The sequence below is a fragment of the Heterodontus francisci genome, unplaced genomic scaffold, assembly GCF_036365525.1.
Source record: "Heterodontus francisci isolate sHetFra1 unplaced genomic scaffold, sHetFra1.hap1 HAP1_SCAFFOLD_593, whole genome shotgun sequence".
Taxonomy (NCBI): Eukaryota; Metazoa; Chordata; class Chondrichthyes; order Heterodontiformes; family Heterodontidae; genus Heterodontus; species Heterodontus francisci.
This window is the reverse complement of record NW_027141628.1, coordinates 565,528-588,871: the sequence shown is the minus strand read 5'-3', so window position 1 is coordinate 588,871 and position 23,344 is coordinate 565,528. Positions and strand designations below refer to the sequence as shown.

Sequence of the window (23,344 nt, the reverse complement as noted above, 5' to 3'; positions counted from 1 at the left end):
TCTCAATCCATGCCAATATATTACCCCCAATCCCAGAGTAGTGATATGGGGGAGGGGGGGGACTTCAATTATCCCAATATAGACTGGGATAGTAACAGTGTAAAGGACAAAGACGGAGAGGAATTCTTGAAATGTGAACAAGAGAATTGTCTTAATCAAGTTCCCAGCCCAATGAGGAAGGGAGCAGTGCTGGAGCTAGTTCTGGGGAATGAAGTGGGGCCATTGGAGCATGTTTCAGTGGGAGAACATCTGGGGAACTGGAATCATCGTATCATTAGGTTTAGTTAGTTATGGAAAAGGTACAACAAAGAATAAAAATACTTTATAGCCTCATAGATACTTGACTGGAGAAAGGATAACGTCAGTGTAATATAAAAGGATCCCATGATTCCCATGATGGGAAAAGGAAGGGCATCCAACACTAGAGCTTCCTGGATGGCTAAAGACATAAAGATTAAAATGAAACTGAAAAGGAGGCTTATGACAATTGTATGGTTCATAGTGGTTACACCACATTAAAAAAAAGAGGGATAAACCCGGCAGCTACAGGCCAGTCAGCCTAACATCGTGAGAGGGAACTTTACAGACAATAATCCAGGATAAAATTAATGTGCACTTGGAAGAACATGGATTAATAAATGAAAGACAACATGTATTAGGTAAAGGCAAATGGTGTCTGCTTATTTTGAATGAGTTCTTGGAAGTAAAAATTGAGAGAGAGGAGGTGCTGGAAAGGCTGGCTGTGCTTAGGGTAGATAAGTCACCTGGTCCAGATGGCTTGCATCCCAGGTTGTTAAAGGTAGAGAGGATGGGGATAGTGGAAGGGCTTGCCATAATCTTCCAATCTTCCCTGGATACAGGGGAGGTGCCAGAGGATTAGGGTGTGACAAATGTGACACTCTTATTGAAGAAAGGGTTCAAGGACATTCCTAAAAGCTACAGGCCAGTTAGTTTAAAATCAGTGGTGGGTAAGGTTTCAGAAACAATAATCAGGAAAAAAAAATCAACAAGCACTTGCAGACGTTTGAGTTAAAGAGAGCCAGCACAGATTTGTGAAGATAAATCATCTAATCTAATTAAATTTTTTGTTGAAGTAACAGAGAAGGTTGATGAAGGGAATGCGGTGGATGTTGTCTATATGGTCTTTAAGAAATCATTTGATAAAGTACCACAGAAAAGGCTAGTTAACAAAATTGAGGATTGTGGAATAGGAGGGTCAGTAGCCATTTGGATAAAAAAATTGGCTCAAGGACAGAAAACAGCAAGTCTTAGTAAATAGCTGTTTTTCAGACTGGAGGATGGTAGACAGTGGAGTTCCCCAAGGTCAGTCTTGGAATACATAGCCGAATCTCAAAATTTGCCAATGATACCAAACATGGAGGAGTGACAAAGTGAGGATGACATAAGCCACCTGCAACAGGACATAGATAGGCTAGCAGAATGGGTAGACAAGTGGAAGATGGAATTTAATATAAACAAGTGTGAGGTGGTGCATTTTGGCAAAAGGGATAGGGTGAGGCCATATAGACTTATTGGCACAGTTCTAAAGAATGTTCAGGAACAGAGGGACCTGGGGGTGCATGTGCATCGATCTTTGAAGGTGGCAGGACATATATTTATAACCCTGAGTTATGGATGCCCTGCAGAAACCGGACAATCCATACTGGAGGAGAGCACTGAGCTATTTATTTTCATGTTATGTATATATTTGCAATTATACATGCATTTGAGGAGAACTAATTTGTACGGTTATGGGAAAAAGCTGGGATGTGGCACTAATTTGAACAGCTCTTTCAAAGAGCTGGCACAGGCACGCTGGGCCAAATGATCGCCTTCTGTGGTGTAAGATTCAATGATTCTATTGAGAGTGGTTACCAAGCATATGTGAGCTTGGGCTTCATAAATAGAGGCATAGAATTCAAAAGTTATGCTAAACCTTTATAAAACTCTAGGTAGGTCCCAACTAGAGTATTGCGTCCAGTTCTGGAAGGATGTGAGGGTCCTTGAGAGGGTGCAGAGAATATTTACCAGAATGGTTCCAGGGATGGGGATATTAGTTACACGGATAGATTAGGAGGAACACAGAGCAGGGAGCAGTTAAATAAAGGCCGAGGATCGTGGCCTACAGCACTTACCTTCCAGGAGAGCAGTGGACAGGAGTCCAGGCATGCCTGAGTTTGAAAAAAGGTGAACAGTGACATCACAGGAAAGCTGTAAGGTGATGGTTGGTTGGTGAGTAAATGCTGTTAGGGAGTATCTATAAATAGCTGGGTTAGTGCACAACTGTTCGGGTGCATGTGTAAATAGCTACGAATTAGGAAAATAGACATAAAATTAAAATTGATGTAACTACCTTATAATTAATGAAGGCATACAAGCGGAAGGGAAAAGCTGGTGAGTGTACTGTTTTTTATTTTAAAGCAGCAATGTTTGTTGCTGAGGTTATTACTACTATTGGTAACATTTTAATATTGGTGGGCTATATTAATAGTGGTAAGGTAGATTAGTTTTGGTAAGTGGACATCACAGGGAAGCAGGCAGGTGATTGGCTGGGTGAGATTTCAGAGCTACAAACTGCACAAGAGGGGAGAGAGAGCAGCGAGGCACAGGGAGCTCGGCGGTGAGTATCTGGTGGGTATTTTCTTATTTCTTTTCTGCTGAGTTTAACTTTTTCTCTAACATTTAAGTCTGTCTACTAAGTAGAAACTAAAATACCAGTAGTCAGTAGGTAGTTACCGTTTTTTCTATTTATAAGCTTTTTATTGTATTTAACTTCCAATTTTCAGTGCAGTAAATAAATAATTCGAGACTTGGCAGGGTGCTTACACCTGTTGATATCCATATCCTATTCCATGTGGGACTCCAGGACCCTACCCATGCCCCGGACAACTACATGTGCATAAGGTGCCACAAAATGCAAAACTTGGGCGCCGAATCTTGGAACTTGAGAAGCAGCTGGTGTCACTGTATTCACGAGGATGAGGGATTCGTGCATAGCATGTTTCAGGAGGTAGTCACCTCGCAGCTTAAGAGTCACAGGCAGAGAGGGACTGGGTGGCTGCCAGACAGACAAGAAGGACAAAGCAGGTAGTGCAGGAGTTGCCGGAGGGCATCCCACAGTCTAATCGTTATTCAGTTCTGCATACCAATGGGAGAGAGGGTTCCTCTGGAGAGTGCTGCAGGAGTCAGGACCAGAGCACCATGGGTGGCTCAGCTGTGCAGGGAGGGAGGAGAAAAGACAGGAGAGCAATAGTGGGAGCGGATTCTATAGTTAGAGGAACAGACAGGTGTTCCTTTGGTCACAGATGTGATTCCAGGATGGTATGTTGCCTCCCTGGTACAAGGGATTGGATATCACCGAGCGGCTACGGAGTATTCTGGAGGGCGAGAGTGCACACCCAGAGGTCGTGGTCCACATTGATACCAATGACATAGGTAGACAAAGGAATGAGGTCCTGCAGGTTGGGTTTAGGGAGTTAGGAAAAAGATTAGCAAGCGGGACCTCAAAGGTAGTAATCTCCAGATTACTCCCAAGGCCACCTGCTAGTGAGTATAGAAATAGGAGAATACACCAGATGAATGCATGGCTGGAGAGATGGTGCAGGAGGGAGGGCTTCAGATTTCTGGGGCATTGGGACCGGTTCTGGGGAAGATGGGACCTGCACAAGACGGATGGTCCACACCTGAACAGGACTGGGACAAATATCCTTGCAGGGAAGGTTTGCTAATGCTGTTGGGGATGGTTTAAATTAGATTGGCAGGGGGATGGGAACCTGAGGACAATTTCAGGGCAGGGAACTGGGGGCAGAAAATAGTGAGTGACTCTGAAAGACAGAAGAAGCAAAGGTTAAAAGTGTGCAGCACAGAAATTTAGCAGTGTTAAAAGGTATTTATTTACATGCAATTATTATAGCAAATAAAACAAATGAGCTGAGGGCACAGATAGACACATGGCAACACAATATCATTGCTGTAACGGAAACTTGGCTTAAGCAAGGGCAAGAATGGCAGCTCAGCATCCCTGGATATAGAGTTTTTAGGCGGGATAGAGAGGGGGATAAAAAAGGAGGGGGTGTAGCATTATAGGTTAAGGAATCAATAACAGCTGTGAGGAGGGATGATGTGCTAAATGAATCATCAAATGAGGCCATATGGGTGGAGCTCAGAAATAAAAAAGGGGCAGCCACACTACTAGGAGTGTACTATAGACCCCCAAATAGTGAGAGGGAGATAGAAGAGCAAATATATAGGCAAATTTCTGAGTGCAAAAACAATAGGTCAATGTTCTTGTAATATCAACTGGGATACAAACAGTGTGAAGGGCACGGAGAGCACAAAATTCTTGAATTGCATTCAAGGGAACTTTTTTAGCCAACACGTAACAAGCCCAATGAGAGGGGTAACAATTCTAGATTTAGTCCTCGGTAATGAAGCTAGGAAAGTGGATGAAGTAGCAGTGGGTGACCATTTTGGAGCTAGTGACCATAATACAGTTAGTTTTAGCATAATCATGGAAAAGGCCAAAGATAAAACAGGAGTAAAATGTTCTAAATTGGGGGAAGGCAAGTTTTACAAAGCTGAGAGGTGATCTGGCAAAAGTGGACTGGATACAGCTACTTGAAGGAAAATTGATGGCAAACCAGTGGGAGGCATTCAAAAGCGAGATACTACAGGCACATTGTGGGCATGTCGCCACAAAGATAAAGGGTGGTACTGCCAAATCTAGAGCCCCTGGTTATCTAGAATCTTGCAGGGTAAGATAAAGCAGAAAAAGAAAGCTTATGATGATCACAAACTCTTAATACTTTAGAAAGCCTGGAGGAGTATAGAAAGTGCAGGGGTGAGGTAAAAAAGGAAATTAGAAAAGCAAAGAGAGGACATGAAAAATTATTGGCAGGTAAAATCAAGGAAAACCCAAAGATGTTTTATCAGTACATTAAGAGCAAGAGGATAACTAAGGAAAGGGTAGGGCCTATCAGAGATGTACAAGGGAACTTATGCGTGGATGCAGATGATGTGGGCAGGGTTCACAGAATAATACAGTGCAGAATCGGCCCTTCGGCCCATCGAGTCTGCACCGATGCATTAAAGACACCTGACCTGTCTACCTAATCCCATTTGCCAGCACTTGGCCCATAGCCTTGAATGTTATGACGTGCCAAGTGCTCATCCAGGTACTTTTTAAAGGATGTGAGGCAACCTGCCTCTACCACCTTCCCAGGCAGGACATTCCAGACCGTCACCACCCTCTGGGTAAAAAAGTTCTTCCTCAAATCCCCCTTCAACCTCCCGCCCCTCACCTTAAACTTGTGACCTATCATATCTGACCCTTCAACTAAGGGGAACATTTGCTCCCTATCCACCCTGTCCATGCCCCTCATAATCTTGTGCACCTCGATCAGGTCACCCCTCAGTCTTCTCTGCTCCAGCGAAAACAACCCTAGCCTATCCAACCTCTCTTCATAGCTCAAATGTTCCATCCCAGGCAACATCCTGGTGAATCGCCTCTGCGCCCCCTCCAATGCAATCACATCCTTCCTATAATGTGGCGACCAGAATTGCACACAGTACTCCAGCTGTGGCCTTAACAAAGTTCTGTACAACTCCAACATGACCTCCCTGCTTTTGTAATCTATGCCTCGATTGATAAAGGCAAGTGTCCCATATGCCTTTTTCACCACCCTATTAACCTGCCCGTCTGCCTTCAGAGATCTATGGACAAACACGCCAAGGTCCCTTTGTTACTCGGAACTTCCCAGTGTCAGGCCATTCATTGAATACTTCCGTGTCACATTACTCCTTCCAAAGTGTATCACCTCACACTTTTCAGGGTTAAATTCCATCTGCCACTTTTCTGCCCATTTGACTACCCCGTCTATATCTTTCTGTAACCCAAGACACGCCACCTCACTGTTAACCACTCGGCCAATCTTTGTGTCATCCGCGAACTTACTGATCCTACCCCCCACATAGTCATCTATGTCGTTTATATAAATGACAAATAATAGTGGACCCAGCACAGATCCCTGTGGTACACCACTGGACACTGGCTTCTGTCATCACTCTCTGTCTCCTACAGGTAAGCCAATTTTGAATCCACCTTATCAAGTTACCCTGTATCCCATGTGCATTTGCTTTCTTGATAAGTCTCCCATGTGGGACCTTGTCAAAGGCTTTGCTGAAATCCATGTAAACTACATCAACTGCACTACCCCCATCTACACACCTGGTCACATGCTCAAAAATTTCAGTCAAATTTGTTAGGCATGACCTCCTTCTGACAAAGCCATGCTGACTATTCCTAATCAAATTTTGCCTCTCCAAGTGGAGATAGATTCTCTCCTTCAGAATTTTCTCCAATAGTTTCCCTACCACTGACATGAGACTCACTGGTCTGTAGTTCCCTGGCTTATCTCTACAACCTTTCTTAAATAGTGGGACCACATTAGCTTTCTCCAGTCCTCTGGCACCTACCCCGTGGCCAGAGAGGAATTAAAAATGAGGGTCAGAGTCCCTGCAATCTCCACCCTCGCCTCCCACAGCATCCTGGGGGACACATCGTCCAGACCTGGAGATTTGTCCACTTTTAAGCCTGCCAAAACCTCCAATACCTTGTCACTCCCTATGACAATTTTCTCAAGAACCTCACAGTCTCTCTCTCTGAGTTCCATATCATCATCCTCATTCTCTTGGGTGAAGACAGATGTCAAGTATTCATTCAACCAATATCCTCTGGCTCCACCCACAGATTTTCCCCCTTTCCCCCTTGGTCCCTAATGGGTCCTACTCTTTCCCTGGTTATCCTCTTCCCATTGATATACTTATAGAATATCTTGGGATTTTCCCTACTTTTACCAGCCAGAGCTTTCTCATATCCCCTCTTTGCTCTCCTAATTGTTTTCTTAAACTCCATCCTACACTTTCTGTATTCCACTAATGCTTCCGTTGATTTGCTCTCCTTGCATTTGCTAAAAGCCCCTCTTTTCCTTCTCATCATACCCTGAATGTTTCTGGTCATCCATGGTTCTCTGGGCTTGTTGCTCCTACCTATTACCCTAGAGGGAACATGTTGGCCCTGTACCCTCCCCATTTCCTTTTTGAATGCCCCCCACTGCTTGTGCAGTGTATTGCAGTGCAATTGTACCATGTTGTGGTCGCTATCACCAAAATGCACCCCCACCAACACACCAACCACCTGTCTGGCTTCATTCCCCAGAATTAGGTCCAGCACTGCACCCTCCCTTGTTGGATCCTCTACATATTGAGCTAAAAAGTTCTCCTGTATACATTTTAAGAACTCCACTCCATCTAAGCCCTTAACACGATGACTATCACAATTAATGGGAAAGTTGAAATCACCTAATATAATTACCCTATTATTTTTACACACCTCTGCACATATTTGCTCCTCAATTTCCCGCTGACTATCTGGGGGTCTATAATAAACACCTAGCAATGTGGCTGTCCCTTTTTTATCCCTAAACTCTACTCATAAAGCTTCGTTTGATGCCCCCTCCAAGATATCATCTCTCCTTACTGCGGTAACTGACTCCTTAACTAATATTGCAATGCCCCCTCCTCTTTTACCCCCTCCTCTGTCACGCCTGAAGATTGTATATCCCGGATATTGAGCTGCCAATCCTGCCCCTCCCTCAACCATGTCTCCGTGATGGCTACTATATCACAATTCCATGTGTCAATCCTTGCCCTTAACTCATCGTTTTACCTGCAATACTCCTGGCATTAAAGTAGAGGCCATCCATCCTGGTCTTACTCCCTTGAAACTTACTTCCGCTGTATTCCCTCTGACTTGTTTGCTTTCCTGTGTTTAGCTATGTCCCTATTCTGATGAGTTCTTAACGGGTTTTTGGCCTCCGTCTTCACAAAGGAGAGGGATGATGCAGACTTGGTAATAAAAGAGGAGTGTGAAATATTAGATACGATTAGCATAGTGAGAGAGGAAGTACTAGATGGTCTGACATCCTTGAAAGTGGATAAATCATCAGGGCTGGATGGATTGTATCCCAGGTTGTTAAAGGAAGCCGGAGGGGAGGGGGGGTGGAGACATGGTGGATGCTCTGAGGATCATCTTCAATTCCTCACTGAATACAGGCGAGGTACTAGAGGATTGGAGGTCTGCAAACGTTGTACCATTGTTTAAAAAGGGTGCGAGGGATAGGCCAAATAATTATAGGCCGGTCAGTCTGGCCTCGGCGGTGGGTAAATTATTAGAATCAATTCTGGGAGATAGGATAAACTGCCACTTAGAAAGGCAGGGATTAATCAGGGTTAGTCAGCATGGATTTGTTAAGAGAAGGTCATGTCTTACTAATTAATTGAGTTTTTTGAGGAACTAACAAGTAGGATTGATTAGGGTCTGCACGGAGTAGGAAGAAGGGAGTTTGTTAAGTGAGTGAATTTTAAGGGTTAATCTCTCAAGACTAGTTTTTGTTTGGTTTACATCTATTAATTAATTGAAATTCCTGTTTCAGTTAAGAGATAAGAACAAAGAACAGTACAGCACAGGAACAGGCCATTCAGCCCTCCAAGCCTGCGCCGCTCTTGATGCCTGCCGAAACTAACACCTTCTGCACTTCCGGGGCCCATATCCCTCTATTCCCTTCCTATTCATATATTTGTCAAGATGTCTCTTAAACGTCGCTATCGTATCTGCTTCCACCACCTCCCTTGGCAGTAAGTTCCAGGCACTCACCACCCTCTGTGTAAAAAAAAAACTTGCCTCGCACATCCCCTCTAAACTTTGCCCCTCGCACCTTAAACCTATGTCTCCTAGTAACTGACTCTTCCACCCTGGGAAAAAGCTTCTGACTATCCACTCTGTCCATGCTGCTCATAACTTTGTAAACCTCTATCATGTCGCCCCTCCACCTCCGTCGTTCCAGTGAAAACAATCCGAGTTTTTCCAACCTCTCCTCATAACCTCTCCTCCAGACCAGGCAACATCCTGGTAAACCTCCTCTGTACCCTCTCCAAAGCCTCCACGTCCTTCTGATAGTGTGGCGACCAGAATTGTACGCAATATTCGAAGTGTGGCCTAACTAAAGTTCTGTACAGCTGCAACATGACTTGCCAATTTTTATACTCTATGCCCCGACCAATGAAGGCAAGCATGGCGTATGCCTTCTTGGCTACCTTATCCACCTGCGTTGCCACTTTCAATGACCTGTGGACATGTACGCCCAGATCTCTCTGCCTGTCAATACTCCGAAGGGTTCTGCCATTTACTGTATACCTCCCACCTGCATTAGACCTTCCAAAATGCATTACCTCATTTGTCCGGATTAAACTCCATCTGCCATTTCTCCGCCCAAGTCTCCAAACGATCTATATCCTGCTGTATCCACTGACAATCCTCATCACTATCCGCAACTCCACCAACCTTTGTGTCGTCCGCAAACTTACTAATCAGACTAGCTACATTTTCCTCCAAATCATTTATATATACTACAAACAGCAAAGGTCCCAGCACTGATCCCTGCAGAACACCACTAGTCACATCCCTCCATTCAGAAAAACACCCATCCACTGCTACCCTCTGTCTTCTGTGACTGAGCCAGTTCTGTATCCATCTTGCCAGCTCATCTCTGATCCCATGTAACTTCACCTTTTGCACCAGTCTGCCATGCGGGACCTTGTCAAAGGCTTTACTGAAGTCCATATAGACAACATCCACCGCCCTTCCCTCATCAATCATCTTCGTCACTTCCTCAAAAAACTCAATCAAATTAATGAGACACGACCTCCCCTTCACAAAACCATGCCGTCTCTCGCTAATAAGTTTGTTTGTTTCCAAATGGGAGTAAATCCTGTCCTGAAGAATCCTCTCTAATGGTTTCCCTACCGCTGACGTAAGGCTCACCGGCCTATAATTTCCTGGATTATCCTTGCCACCCTTCTTAAACAAAGGAACAACATAGGCTATTCTCCAGTCCTCTGGGACCTCACCTGTAGCCAATGAGGATGCAAAGATTTCTGTCAAGACCCCAGCAATTTCTTCCCTTGCCTCCCTCTGTATTCTAGGGTAGATCCCATCAGGCCCTGGGGACTTATCTACCTTAATGCTTTGCAAGACACCCAACACCACCTCCTTTTTGAGAATGAGATAACTGAGACTGTCTGCACTCCCTTCCCTAGGCTCATCATCCACCAAGTCCTTCTCCTTGGTGAATACTGATGCAAAGTACTCATTTACCACTAAGTTAGCTTTCTTTCAGTTTTAAACAGGGGTATACTAACACTCCGAGAGTATCTGTAGCTAGTTAATTAGGTAGCTAGCTTAAACTGGTTTCTGAGCTGTAGCAGAGCTGACACAGCATTTTCTTCAGAGTATAAATTGATGAGACTCTGCTGCTTGTCTGCATTGAGTGCTGCTGGAGGGCACAGAGTGTTAAGGGAGTTTGGTAATTGAGGGAGTTCAGTAAGGAGGGGAACTGTAAATTAAGAAAGTAAATTTGATTGAACAGAGTGTAAAGTGGGAGTTTGGTGTGTGAAGGAGGGGCTCCTTTCTTTCTTTCACCTTTTTGCAGCCTCCTGTAGCTGCCTCGCTGGTATGGGGAAGAAGTTGATTGGTGAGTAACTGGTAAGTTATTTTACTTCTCATTGTAATAAAAAGTTTTTAAAGTTACGTTATGGCAAGTCAGCTTGGCCAAGTGGAATGTACATCCTGCGGTATGTGGGAAGTTATGGATGCACCACGTGTCCTAGATGAACACATCTGCAGGAAACGTCACCGGCAGCAGAAGCTTGAGCTCTGGGTTTCGGAACTCGAGCGGTGGCTGGAGTCACTGTTGTGCATCCGTGAGGCAGAGGACTATGTGGATAGCACGTTTAGGAAGGTGGTCAAGCTGCAGGTTTAGGAGCATGCAGGCAGAGAAGGAATGGGTGACTGCCGGGCAGTTTAAGAGAACCAGGCAAGCAGTGCAGGAGTCCCCTGAGTCTATCTTGCTTTCTAATCAGTTTTCCATTTTGGATACTGGGGAGAGCAATGGTTCCTCGGGGGAGTGCAGCCAGAGCAAAGTCTGTGGCACCATGGGTGGCTCAGCTGCACAGGAAGGGAGGACGAAGAGTGGAAGAGCAATAGTGATGGGGGATTCGATTGTTAGGGGATCAGACAGCCGTTTCTGCGGCAGTAAACGTGACTCCAGGATGGTGTGTTGCCTCCCTGGTGCCAGAGTCAAAGATTTCACGGAGTGGCTGCAGGACATCCGTCTGGAGGAGGGTGAACAGCCAGAGGTTGTGGTCCGCATTGGTACCAATGACATGGTAGGAAGAGGGATGAGGTCCTGAAAGCAGATTTTAGGGAGTTAGGAAGGAAATTAAAAAGCAGGACCTCCAAAGCAGTAATCTCAGGATTACTCTCAGTGCCACGTGCTAGTGAGCATAGGAATAGGAGGATTGATTGATTGAACACATGGCTGGAGAATTGGTGTCGGAGGGAGTGCATCAGATTTCTGAGACATTGGGATTGACTCTGGGTCGGGTGGGACCTGAACAAGATGGATGGGCTACACCTTAACAGGATCGAAACTAATATGCTTGCAGGGAGATTTGCTACTGCTGTTGGGGAGGGTTTAAACTAGCTTGTCGGGGAGATGGGAACCTGAGGGATAGCTCAAATTGGAAGGAACTAAAGCTGGTAACAGGAGGTAGAAATGTAACAAGTGACATTAGAAGGCAAGCAAAACAAAGGTGAGCATCAACTAGGCTTAGAATACAGAATAATGTCAAGAAGACAAGGTTAAGGGCACTCTACCTGAATGCACACAGCATTCGCAACAAGCTGGATGATTTAAAAGCCCAAATAGAGGTAAATGGGTTTGATCTAATTGCCATAACGGAAACGTGGCTGCAGGGTGACCAAGACTGGGAACTGAATATTCAAAGATATTCAACATTTAGAAAGGACCGGGAAAAGGCGGTGATGTTGCACTGATAATTAGGGATGGGATCAGTGCATTATAAAGGAGGATCTAAGATCGGAAGAACAAAATGTGGAATTTGTTTGAGTGGAGCTAAGAAAAAGCAAGGGGCAGCAAACATTGGTCGGAGTTGTTTATAGGCCACCAAACAGTCGTGGTAGTGTGGGGCATGCTATTAATCAGGAGATTAGAGAAGCATGTGGCATGGGTAATACAGTAATTATGGGTGACTTCAATCTGCATATAGACTGGGTAAACCGAATGTGCACTAATACTGTGGAGGACGAGTTTCTGGAGTGTGTTAGGAATGGTTTTCCAGAGCAATATGTTGAGGAACTGACTGGAAATCAGGCTATTTTAGATCTAGTTTTATGTAATGTGTAAGGGCTAATTAATAATCCAGTTGTAAAAGAACCTTTAGGGATGAGTGCTAGAAGGTGGGATGAGATTGGGCGGCTAGTTTTTTTTCTACCGGCGCAGACTAGATAGACTGAATGGCTTCTTTCTGTGCTACGACTTTTCTATGGTTCCATGGTTCTATGGGATGAGTGACCATAATATGATAGAATTTTACATTATGTTTGAAAGTGAGGTAGTTCAATCTGAAGCCATGGTGTTAAATTTGAACAAAGGAAATTATAAAGGCCTGAGGGGCAAATTGGCTGAGGTGGATTGGGAAAATACATTAAACGGTTTGACAGTACATAGACAATGGATAGTCTTTAAAGCAATATAACCTAGTTTACAGCAACAATACATTCCTTCAAGGCACAAAAACCCCAAAGGTAAAGGCAGTCACACGTGGCTAACAAAGGAAGTTGAGGATTGTATAAGATTAAAAGAAAAGGCCTATGAAGTTGCCAGAAATAGCAGTAAACCTGTGGATTGGGAAGATTTCAGAATACAGCAAAGGACGACCAAGAAACTGATAAAGGGAGAATAGAATATGAATGTAAGCTAGCAAAAACATAAAAATGGACTGTAAAAACCTCTATAGGTACCTGAAAAGGAAACATTTGGCTAAGACAAATGTGGGTCCGTTACAGGCAGAGTCAGGAGAATTTATAATGGGGAATAGAGAAATGGCAGAGAAGCTAAATGATTACTTTGTGTCTGTCTTCACTGAGGAAGATACAAGAAATCTCCCAGAATTAGAGATCCAAGGTTCAAGGGAGAATGAGGAATTGAAGGAAATTAGTATTAGTAAGATGGTTATATTGGAGAAATTAATGGGGCTGAAGGTTGATAAGTCCTCAGGACCTGATATTCTACATCCCAGAGTGTTGAAAAAGGTAGCTATGGAGATAGTGGATGCATTGATGACCATCTTTCAAAATTCTATGGATTCTGGAGTGGTTCCTGCATATTGGAAGGTAGCAAATGTCACCCCACTATTTAAGAATGGAGAGAGAAAGAAAACAGGGAATTACAGACCTGTTAGCTTACATCAGTCGTTGGGAAAATGCTAGAATCTATTCTAAAGGATGTGATAAATGGATACTTGGATAATAATGATCTGATTGGGCATAGTCAACATGGATTTATGAATGGGAAATCATGTTTGACGAACCTGTTGGAGTTTTTTGAGGATGTTACAAACAGAATTAATAAAGGGGGTGATATACTTGGATTTTCAGAAGGCTTTTGAAAAAGTCCCCACAGGAGGTTGGTTAGCAAAATTAAAGCACATGGCATTGGAGGTCATATGGATTAAGGATTGGTTAACAGGCAGAAAACAGAGAGTAGGAATAAATGGTTCATTCTCGCGTTGGCAGGCTGTGACTAGTGGGGTACCACAGTGATCAGTGCTTGGGCCCCAGCTGTTCACAGTATATATCAATGATTTGGATGTGGGGACCAATTGTAGTATTTCCAAGTTCGCAGATGAGTCAAAACTAGTGGGAATGTGTGTTGTGAATAAGATGCAAAGCGGCTTCAAGGGGATTTGGACAGACTTAGTAAGTGGGCTGAACGTGGCAGATGGAATATAATGTGGAAAAATGTGACATCCACTTTGATAGGAGGAACAAATATGCAGAGTATTTCTTAAATGGTAAGAGTTTAGAAAGTGTAGATGTACAAAGGGTGTCCTTGTCAATAAGTCATTGAAAGCTAACATGCAGGTGTGGCAAGCTATTAAGAAGGATAATGGTATGTTAGGTTTTATCACAAGAGGATTTGAGTACAGGAGTAGTGAAGTCTTGCTTCAATTGTATAGAACCTTGGTTAGACTGCACCTGGAGTACTGTGTGCAGTTTTGGTCCCCTTACCTTAGGAAGGATATTATTGCCATAGAGGGAGTGCAGTGAAGGTTCACCTGACTTGTTCCTGGGATGGTGGGACTGTCATATGAAGAGCAATTGGGGAAATTGGGCCTGTATTCTCTAGAGTTTCGAAGAATGGGAGGTGATCTCATTGAAACCTACAAAATTTTTAAAGGGATAGACAGGGTAGATGCAGCGAAGATGTTTCCCCTGGTTAGAGAATCTAGAACCAGGGGACACAATTTCAAAATAAGGGGGAAGTCACTTAGGACAGAGATGAGGAGAAATTTCTTTACTCAGAGGGTTGTGAATCTTTGAAATTCTCTACCCCACAGGGCTGTGGAAGCTGAGTCATTGAGTATGTTTAAAGCAGAGATTGACAGATTTCTAAATAGAAATGACATGAGGGGATATGGGGATAGTGTGGGAAAAAGGCATTGAAGTGGATGATCAGCCATGATTGTATTGAATCGCGGGCCAGGCTCGATGAGCTGAATGGCCTACTCCTGCTCCTGTGTTCATATGGTAGTACAGTGGATGTTGTCTACATGGATTTTAGTAAGACATTTGACAAGGTCCCACATGACAGACTGGTCAGAAAAATAAAAGCCCATAGGATACAGGGGAATGTGGCAGGTTGGATCCATAATTGACTCAGTGACAGGAAACAAAGGGTAGTAGCCGACGGATGTTTTTACGAATGGAAAGCTGCTTCCAGTGGCGTTCCACAGTGCTCGGAGTTGGGTCCCTTGCTGTTTGTGGTATATATTAATGATATGGACTTAAATGTGGGAGGCATGATTGGGAAATTTACAGCTGACACAAAAATTGGCTATGGAGTTGGTAGTGTCGCTGTAGACTCCAGAATGATATCAATGGTTTGGTTAAGTGGACGGAAAAGTGGCAAATGGAATTCAATCCGGAGAATTGTGAGGTAATGCATTTGGGGAGGGAAAACAAAGCAAGGGAATACACAATAAATGGGACGATATTGAGAGGGGTAGAAGAAACACACTGCCTGAAGAGGTGGGAGAGGCAGGAACCCTCACAACATTTAAGAAGTATTTAGGTCAGCACTTGAAACACCATAGCATACAAGGCTATGGGCCAGGTGCTGGAAAATGGGATTAGAATAGATAGGCTTGATGGTCGGTGCAGAGACAGTGGGCCGAAGGGCCTATTTCTGTGCTGTATAACTCTATGACTCTAAGTGAGAGACCTTGGAGTGCCTGTTCACAGGTCCCTGAAGGTGGCAGGACAGGTCGATAAAGTGGTGAAGAAGGCATATGGAATGCTTTCCTTTATTCGCTGAGGTATAGAATACAAGAGTAGAGATGTAATGCTGGAAATGTATAAAACACTGGTTCGGTCACAGTTGGAGTTTTGTGTACAGTTTTGGTCACCTCATTACAGGAAGGACATAATTGCTGTGGAGAGAGTATAGAGGAGATTTACAAAAATGTTGCCTGGGCTTGAACGTTGCAGCTGTAACGAACGATTGGATAGGCTAGGGTTGTTTTCCTTAGACCAGAGAAGGCTGAGGGGTGACTTAAGTGAGGTATACAAAAATATGAGGGGCCTAGATAGGCAGGAAGGATCTGATTTCCCTAGCGGAGAGGTCAATTGCCGGGTGGCACAGATTAAAGGTGACTGCTAGAAGGATTAGAGGGAACATGAAGAAAAACTTTTTCACCTGGAGGGTGATGGGTGTCTGGAATTCACTGCCTGGATTGGTGGTGGAGGCAGAAACCCTCAACTCAATTAAAAGGTACCTGGACATGCACTTTTCTGTGGTTTTATGGAAAAACTGGGGTTGTTCTCCCTGGAGCAAAAGAGATTGAAGGGAGATTTAAAAGAAGTGTATAAAAATTATGACAGGCTTAGATAAGTTAGACAAGGGAAAACTGTTCCCATTAACTGATGGTACAAGGACTAGGGTACACAGATTGAAGGTTTAGAGCAGGGGGGAATTTGAGGAGGAACATTTTACACAGCAAGTGGTAATGACCTGGAACTCGGTGCCCACAAGGGTGGTGGAAATGGAGACAATCAATGATTGCGAAAGAAAACTGGATGGCCATTTGAAGGACATAAACTTGCAGGGCTATGGGGATCAAGCGAGGGAGTGGACTGACCAGATTGCTCCGTGGAGTCAACATTTACTCAATGGGGTGAATGACCTCCTCTTTTGCTGTATATGACTCTAATTGTGGGTGAATGAGGGTAGTGCAGTGATGATGTGTACACGGACCTTCCAAAGTGCCACGTAATAGACTTGTTAGCAAAATTAAAGCTTTAAAGGGACAGTGGAAGCAGGGATGTAAAATGGGCTAGGGGACAGAAAGCAGAGAGTAGCAGTGAATGGTAATTTATCAGACTGGAGGGAGGTGGACTGGGGTGTCGCAAAGGGACTGGTTTGGGGCCACTGCCCTTTTTGATGATAACTGGGGCGTATACAGGAAATAATTTCAGCATTTACAGATGTGCAAAATTCAAAAATGTAAACAGTGAGGAGGATAGTAAAAGACGTCAGGAGGACATGGACAAAATGGGCAAACACATGGGAGATGAAATATAAAGCCCAGAAGTGTGAAGTGATGCATTTTGGTGGGAAGAATGAAGAGAGGCAAAATAAATGGTACAATTTTAAAGGGGTTGTGGCAACAGAGAGACATGGGGTGTAATATTTGATGGTAGCAGTACAAGTTGAGAAGACTGTTCAAAATAAAGCAAACTGTATCCTTGGCTTTATAAATAGAGCCATTCATTACAAAAGCAAGGAAGTTCCAACACCCCACGGACTGCAGAGGTTCTAGAAGGCGGCTCACCACCAGCTTCTCAAGGGCAATTAGGAATGGGTAATGCTGACTTTGACAGCAACACCCACATCCCATGAATGAATAAAAAGTTGTGCCAAACCTTTATAAAACACTGGTTAGGTCTCAGCTGTACTACTATGTTCAGTTTTAGACAACACACTTTAGGAAGGATATCAAAACCTTGGAGAAAGTGCAGATGAGATTTACTAAAATAGTACCGGGGATGCGGAACTTCAGTGTGTTCAGAAACTGGGATTGCTCTCCTTAGTAGAGGAGATTTGACAGAGGTGTTCAAAATCATGAATGGTTTTGGTGGGACAAATAGTAGGGGTAAGAGGATCAGTAACCAGAGGTCACAAATTTAAGGTGATTGGCAAAAGAACCAGGAAGGAGATGAGCCAGTAAATAAAATCAAATTGTTTTGTTCCCTTTTGTCTGCCTCGAACGCAGCAAGTTTACTACATGAAGGAAACCCATGGGATTGTGGTGACAGACTTGGCCTTTCTGCCTGATGTGGGTCCAGCAAGGGAGGTGACTGGAGAAAATGAAGCAACATTGCTGAGTGTAGCTGTAGACAGTCGGTGTAAACTACATCTGGTGCCAAGCAGACGTAAGTCCAAGAGTTATCATCTGTCTTTTCTCCTGGGCACTGGCTGGTGCTGGCTGCTGCCCTCCAGTTGATTGACCTCTGCTTTCTTAGTCAAGTTGGCAATTTCCATCTGAGTTTAGAAGGCTAGTATTGGCAGGATATTCAACCTTTGGGGAAGATCAGGGTCTCCTATTTACTCAGTGTTCACACTTTCCACTGGATGATGTTCAGGGATGGGACACCTTCCTGCTCCTGTCTATGGCAGACCCCAACCCCCAGTCTGGTTGCTGTGAGGTCAGTTAAAGCATCATGGCTGAGGATTGTTGGCTGTAGCACATATCCATGATATACACTGGGATAATTCTTCCCTCCCTGGGGCTCAATCCCACACCAGCCAGTGCTCTCCTGCTTCGTGAGGCTCAATCCCACACAAGGTGGGGGTTTGCTGCTCTCCAGGGCTCAGTCCCACACCGGACAGTGTTCTCCTGCTCCCCGGGGCTCAGTCCCTCACCGGGCAGTGTTCTCCTGCTCCCCGGGGCTCAGTCCCACACCGGGCAGTGTTCTCCTGCTCCCTGGGGCTCAGTCCCACACCGGGCAGTGTTCTCCTGCTCCTTGGGGCTCAGTCCCACACCGGGCAGTGTTCTCCTGCTCCCTGGGGCTCAGTCCCACACCGGGCAGTGTTCTCCTGCTCCCTGGGGCTCAGTCCCACACCGGGCAGTGTTCTCCTGCTCCCCGGGGCTCAGTCCCACACCGGGCCGTGTTCTCCTGCTCCCTGGGGCTCAGTCCCACACCGGACAGTGTTCTCCTGCTCCCTGGGGCTCAGTCCCACACCGGACAGTGTTCTCCTGCTCCCTGGGGCTCAGTCCCACACCGGACAGTGTTCTCCTGCTCCCTGGGGCTCAGTCCCACACCGGACAGTGTTCTCCTGCTCCCTGGGGCTCAGTCCCACACTGGACAGTGTTCTCCTGCTCCCTGGGGCTCAATCCCACACTGGACAGTGTTCTCCTGCTCCCTGGGGCTCAGTCCAACACTGGGCAGTGTTCTCCTGCTCCCTGGGGCTCAGTCCCACACTGGGCAGTGTTCTCCTGCTCCCTGGGGCTCAGTCCCACATTGGACAGTGTTCTCCTGCTCCTCGGGGCTCAGTCCCACACCGGGCAGTGTTCTCCTGCTCCCCGGGGCTCAGCCCCACACCGGGCCGTGTTCTCCTGCTCCCCGAGGCTCAGTCCCACACCGGGCCGTGTTCTCCTGCTCCCTGGGGCTCAGTCCCACACCGGGCAGTGTTCTCCTGCTCCCCGGGGCTCAGTCCCACACCGGGCAGTGTTCTCCTGCTCCCCGGGGCTCAGTCCCACACCGGGCCGTGTTCTCCTGCTCCCTGGGGCTCAGTCCCACACCGGGCCGTGTTCTCCTGCTCCCTGGGGCTCAGTCCCACACTGGGCAGTGTTCTCCTGCTCCCTGGGGCTCAGTCCCACATTGGACAGTGTTCTCCTGCTCCCCGGGGCTCAGTCCCACACCGGGCAGTGTTCTCCTGCTCCCCGGGGCTCAGTCCCACACCGGGCCGTGTTCTCCTGCTCCCCGGGGCTCAGTCCCACACCGGGCCGTGTTCTCCTGCTCCCTGGGGCTCAGTCCCACACCGGACAGTGTTCTCCTGCTCCCTGGGGCTCTGTCCCACACGGGCCAGGGCTCAGTTCCACGCTGGGTGTGGCATTTCTGCAATGAGGAGGCAGGCCATGGTTTATGTATTTGAAAATGTTCACAGTTTGGCGTTTTGCTCCATGTTGTTCTGGGATGGGTGAATAATCACACTGGTTTGTTTTGCAGAAATGTTCCCGATTTGGGTGGTCTTGCTGCTGTGTGGACTGATCATCGTACTCACAATTCTCCTTTTGCAGCATCTGTTTCCCGGGCTGTTGTAAGCTCCTTTCTCAGGATAATGCTGCTACAGTTTACATCTGATCTGAACTGCACTGGACTAAAGGCCATCCTCAAACAAGAAATCTCTGTTGTGAGCTTTGATATGAAGTGTCCATGAAATGGTCTAATATCGTGCCAAGGGCCACACGTCATACTGTACACAGCAAAGGAGATGCGAATTGTTCAATAGACCCATTCACAGCAGCTCCCAGACAGGCAGTAAATCCCAACAGCAAATAATTACACTTCTAACTTGATTGCCTCTGATTTCATTCATCCCTACATCGCACAATTCTAGTCTCTTCCCCGCTCACACTATCCCGGTCATGTGCGCAACCCCCTCCCACCCCTCACTCACGTGTTCCAGTCACCATCCCCCTCCCACCCCTCACTCACGTGTTCCAGTCACTATCCCCCCACACCCCTCGCTCACGTGTTCCAGTCACTATCCCCCCCCCCCCACCCCTCGCTCACTTGTTCCAGTCACCATTTCCCCCCCCCCCACCCCTCGCTCACGTGTTCCAGTCACTATCCCCACCCCTCGCTCACGTGTTCCAGTCACTATCCCCACCCCTCGCTCACGTGTTCCAGTCACTATCCCCACCCCTCACTCACGTGTTCCAGTCACTATCCCCCCCCCACCCCTCACTCACGTGTTCCAGTCACTATCCCCCCCCCACCCCTCGCTCACGTGTTCCAGTCACTATCCCCACCCCTCGCTCACGTGTTCCAGTCACTATCCCCCCCCACCCCTCACTCACGTGTTCCAGTCACCATCCCCCCCCCACCCCTCGCTCATGTGTTCCAGTCACCATTCCCCCCCCCCACCCCTCGCTCACGTGTTCCAGTCACTATCCCCCCCCACCCCTCACTCACGTGTTCCAGTCACTATCCCCCCCCCACCCCTCACTCACGTGTTCCAGTCACTATCCCCCCCCCACCCCTCACTCACGTGTTCCAGTCACTATTCCCCCCCCCCACCCCTCACTCACGTGTTCCAGTCACTATCTCCCCCCCCCACCCCTCACTCACGTGTTCCAGTCACTATCCCCCCCCCACCCCTCACTCACGTGTTCCAGTCACTATCTCCCCCCCCCACCCCTCACTCACGTGTTCCAGTCACTATCCCCCCCCCCACCCCTCGCTCACGTGTTCCAGTCACTATCCCCCCCCCACCCCTCGCTCACGTGTTCCAGTCACTATCCCCCCCCACCCCTCACTCACGTGTTCCATTCACTATCCCCACCCCTCACTCACGTGTTCCAGTCACTATCCCCCCCCCCACCCCTCACTCATGTGTTCCAGTCACTATCTCTCCCCCCCCCCCCCCCCCACCACCCACCACTCACTCACGTGTTCCCGTCACTATCTCCTCTCCCCTCTCCCCCACTCCTTCCTACTTGCTGATTTTCTCCTCCTCTCAGGGTTCTCTGTAGTAAATGATGTTGGCCATGGTACAGCTTGGATCTGCAGTAGATATTCATTTACCTTGCCCTGTGGTGTTCAGCTTTTTTAGGTGACAGTGTTTCCACAACAACATTCAATGAACTCCTTCCCCTTTCACACGGAGTTAATCATGCTCAATGATGGTGTTCGATAGGCCTGATCAGTATTGATATTTTAAATTATAGTATGCAGTGCATACAGAACAGAGCAGGTTCTCACAGTGTGCATTACCTCATGCTCCCCCGCCTGTCCCCACACCCGCGATCTTTCTCCCTCTCCCATCTATCCGCTTCCACTGGAAAGTGTCACTGCAGGTTAGATGTGGGAGGTGGGGGTGTGGTCACTGGGGTCTGAGGTGAGGTAGTGTGGGGTTCACTGCAGGTCAGAAGTGAGGAGGTGGGGGTCACTGCGGTCTGAGGTGAGGTGACTACAAGTCAGATGTGAGGTGGTGGGGGTGATCACTAGGGTCAGATGTGAAAAGATGGTCACTGGGGCTCAGATGTGAGGTGTGGGGATCACGGGGGCAGATACATCTGGAAACTGATGACCTTTGCTTGCTCTTTATATTTGTTGATATACACTCATCACTATCTGTAACTAACATGCTCTTAACCTTTAATGTACGGTTCAGAAACAACCTCTGCAAAATTTGTTTAACGTTCTTTTAAATAGAATATTCACTGTAGAGTTGGTAATGAGTCAACATTTGTGGATTTCTGCTCGTCTCACAATGAAAGGTCTGTCATGAAATTGCAATTGGTTGATGTCTATTGGGGTGAGACAGTGAGTCAACCCATCCTTAACATTGAACAAGGTAACATTGAAACCCACTTTCAAACACAGCTTAAACACCTGAGATGAGTGGGTTCCTTACTCTTGTGAGATGTAAATCTCCTGTCTGCTGGCTGTGAAAGGACAGTGTAGAGGGAGCTTCACTCTGTATTTAACACCGTGCTTTACCCACCCTGGGAGTGTTTGATGGGACAGTGTAGGGGGAGTTTTACTCTGTATCTTAACCCTTTTTTTTTAAGGCGGCATTTATACCCCAGGTCCTTTTTATTTTTAACAAGGGGGCCTTTATGCCCCTGACCCCTTTATATACATTTTACATGAAGAACTTTATTAAAATCAGATAAATAAAACAAAACTCAAATTGAAATACAATTCTCCGCATCTGTGATGCACTCCAGCCCCTGCAGTACCTTAGGCAAATTGGCGGACACCACTTGCTTCTTTGGCAGGGACACCCAGGTGTATGCATAACCTTGAAAGAGGGGCAGGCAATTAGGACGGATGTACCCTCTGATGGCCCACTGCCTGGACCTGTGAATTGCCTCCTTGGCCAGGCCCAGGAGCAGACCGATGAGGAGATCCTCCTCCCGGCCTACCCCCCTCTGCACCACATGCCCAAAGATGAGGAGCCTGGGGCTGAAGTGCAGTCAAAAGTTGAGGAGCATTCCCCTTAAATATTCAAAGAGGGGCTGCAACCTCGCACACTCCATATAAACTTGTACACAGACTAGTCCAGGCCGCAGAAATTACAGGAACCCTGGGAGTCCATGAACCTGCTTAAAAGTCTATTCCACGGGATTGCCCCATGCAGCATTCTCCACTCCAGGTTTCCAATGTAAAGGGGGCGGACTCCAGTGTAGAGAGAACTCCGACAGGGATTCTCCCCGCCACCAGATGGCAACACAGACCGCCACGGTGTATCCAGGTGGCAGGCGAGGGCAAGGAAGTGAAGCGTGTGCAGGAGCATTCCGTACAGGAACATGGCAACGGAGGGCATTTCTGAGAGGCAGCTCAGGTTGTGTGGGACCGGCTCCCAAGGAGGTTTTAGGTCTGGGGTCCGATGAGCAGTTCCGACCAAGCAGGGCTCAACTCAGCCGGGAGCACACCACACTCCCGAGCCCCCTCGACACCCGCAGTGAGGGGCATCCCGGAGGCATTGGCTACTGCTCCACCTGTTGGTCCGTTTTCCAGAGCTGGCCACCCGGACAGCCTGAGCCGACTCCTCCACTGGTAGTGGAGTGCCCTGACTGAAGGTGACCATGTTCTCTTTTTCGGACCTCAAGCAGCAGCTGGAGTCAGTGTCGTGCATCCGCAAGGCGGAGGACTATGTGGATAGCACGTTTAGGGAGGTTCTCACACCACAAGTTAGGAGCATGCAGGCAGAGAGGGAATGGGTGACCACCAGGCAGTCTTAACAGAACCTGGCAGGCAATGCAGGAGTTCCCTGAGTCTATCTTGTTTGCTAATTGGTTTTCCATTTTGGATACTGGTGAGTGTGTTGGTTCCTCAGGGGAGTGCAGCCAGAGGAAGGTCCGTGGTGCCACGGGTGGCTCAGCTGCACAGGAGAGGAGGAAGAAGAGTGGA

At 46.9% G+C, this 23,344-nt stretch overlaps 1 protein-coding gene across 1 annotated transcript in view; it reads left to right on the top strand.

The window, feature by feature from the left end:
* The window catches only part of preb (prolactin regulatory element binding), a 111,336-nt gene extending 89,678 nt beyond the window's left edge, over positions 1 to 21,658 (top strand). The window contains exons 8-9 of the mRNA XM_068027576.1: positions 17,473 to 17,632; positions 19,430 to 21,658. Of these exons, the coding sequence (XP_067883677.1) occupies positions 17,473 to 17,632; positions 19,430 to 19,524 (255 nt within the window). The 3' untranslated portion in view covers positions 19,525 to 21,658. The remainder of the gene's footprint in view (positions 1 to 17,472; positions 17,633 to 19,429) is intronic.
* The last annotated feature ends 1,686 nt before the right edge of the window (positions 21,659 to 23,344 follow it).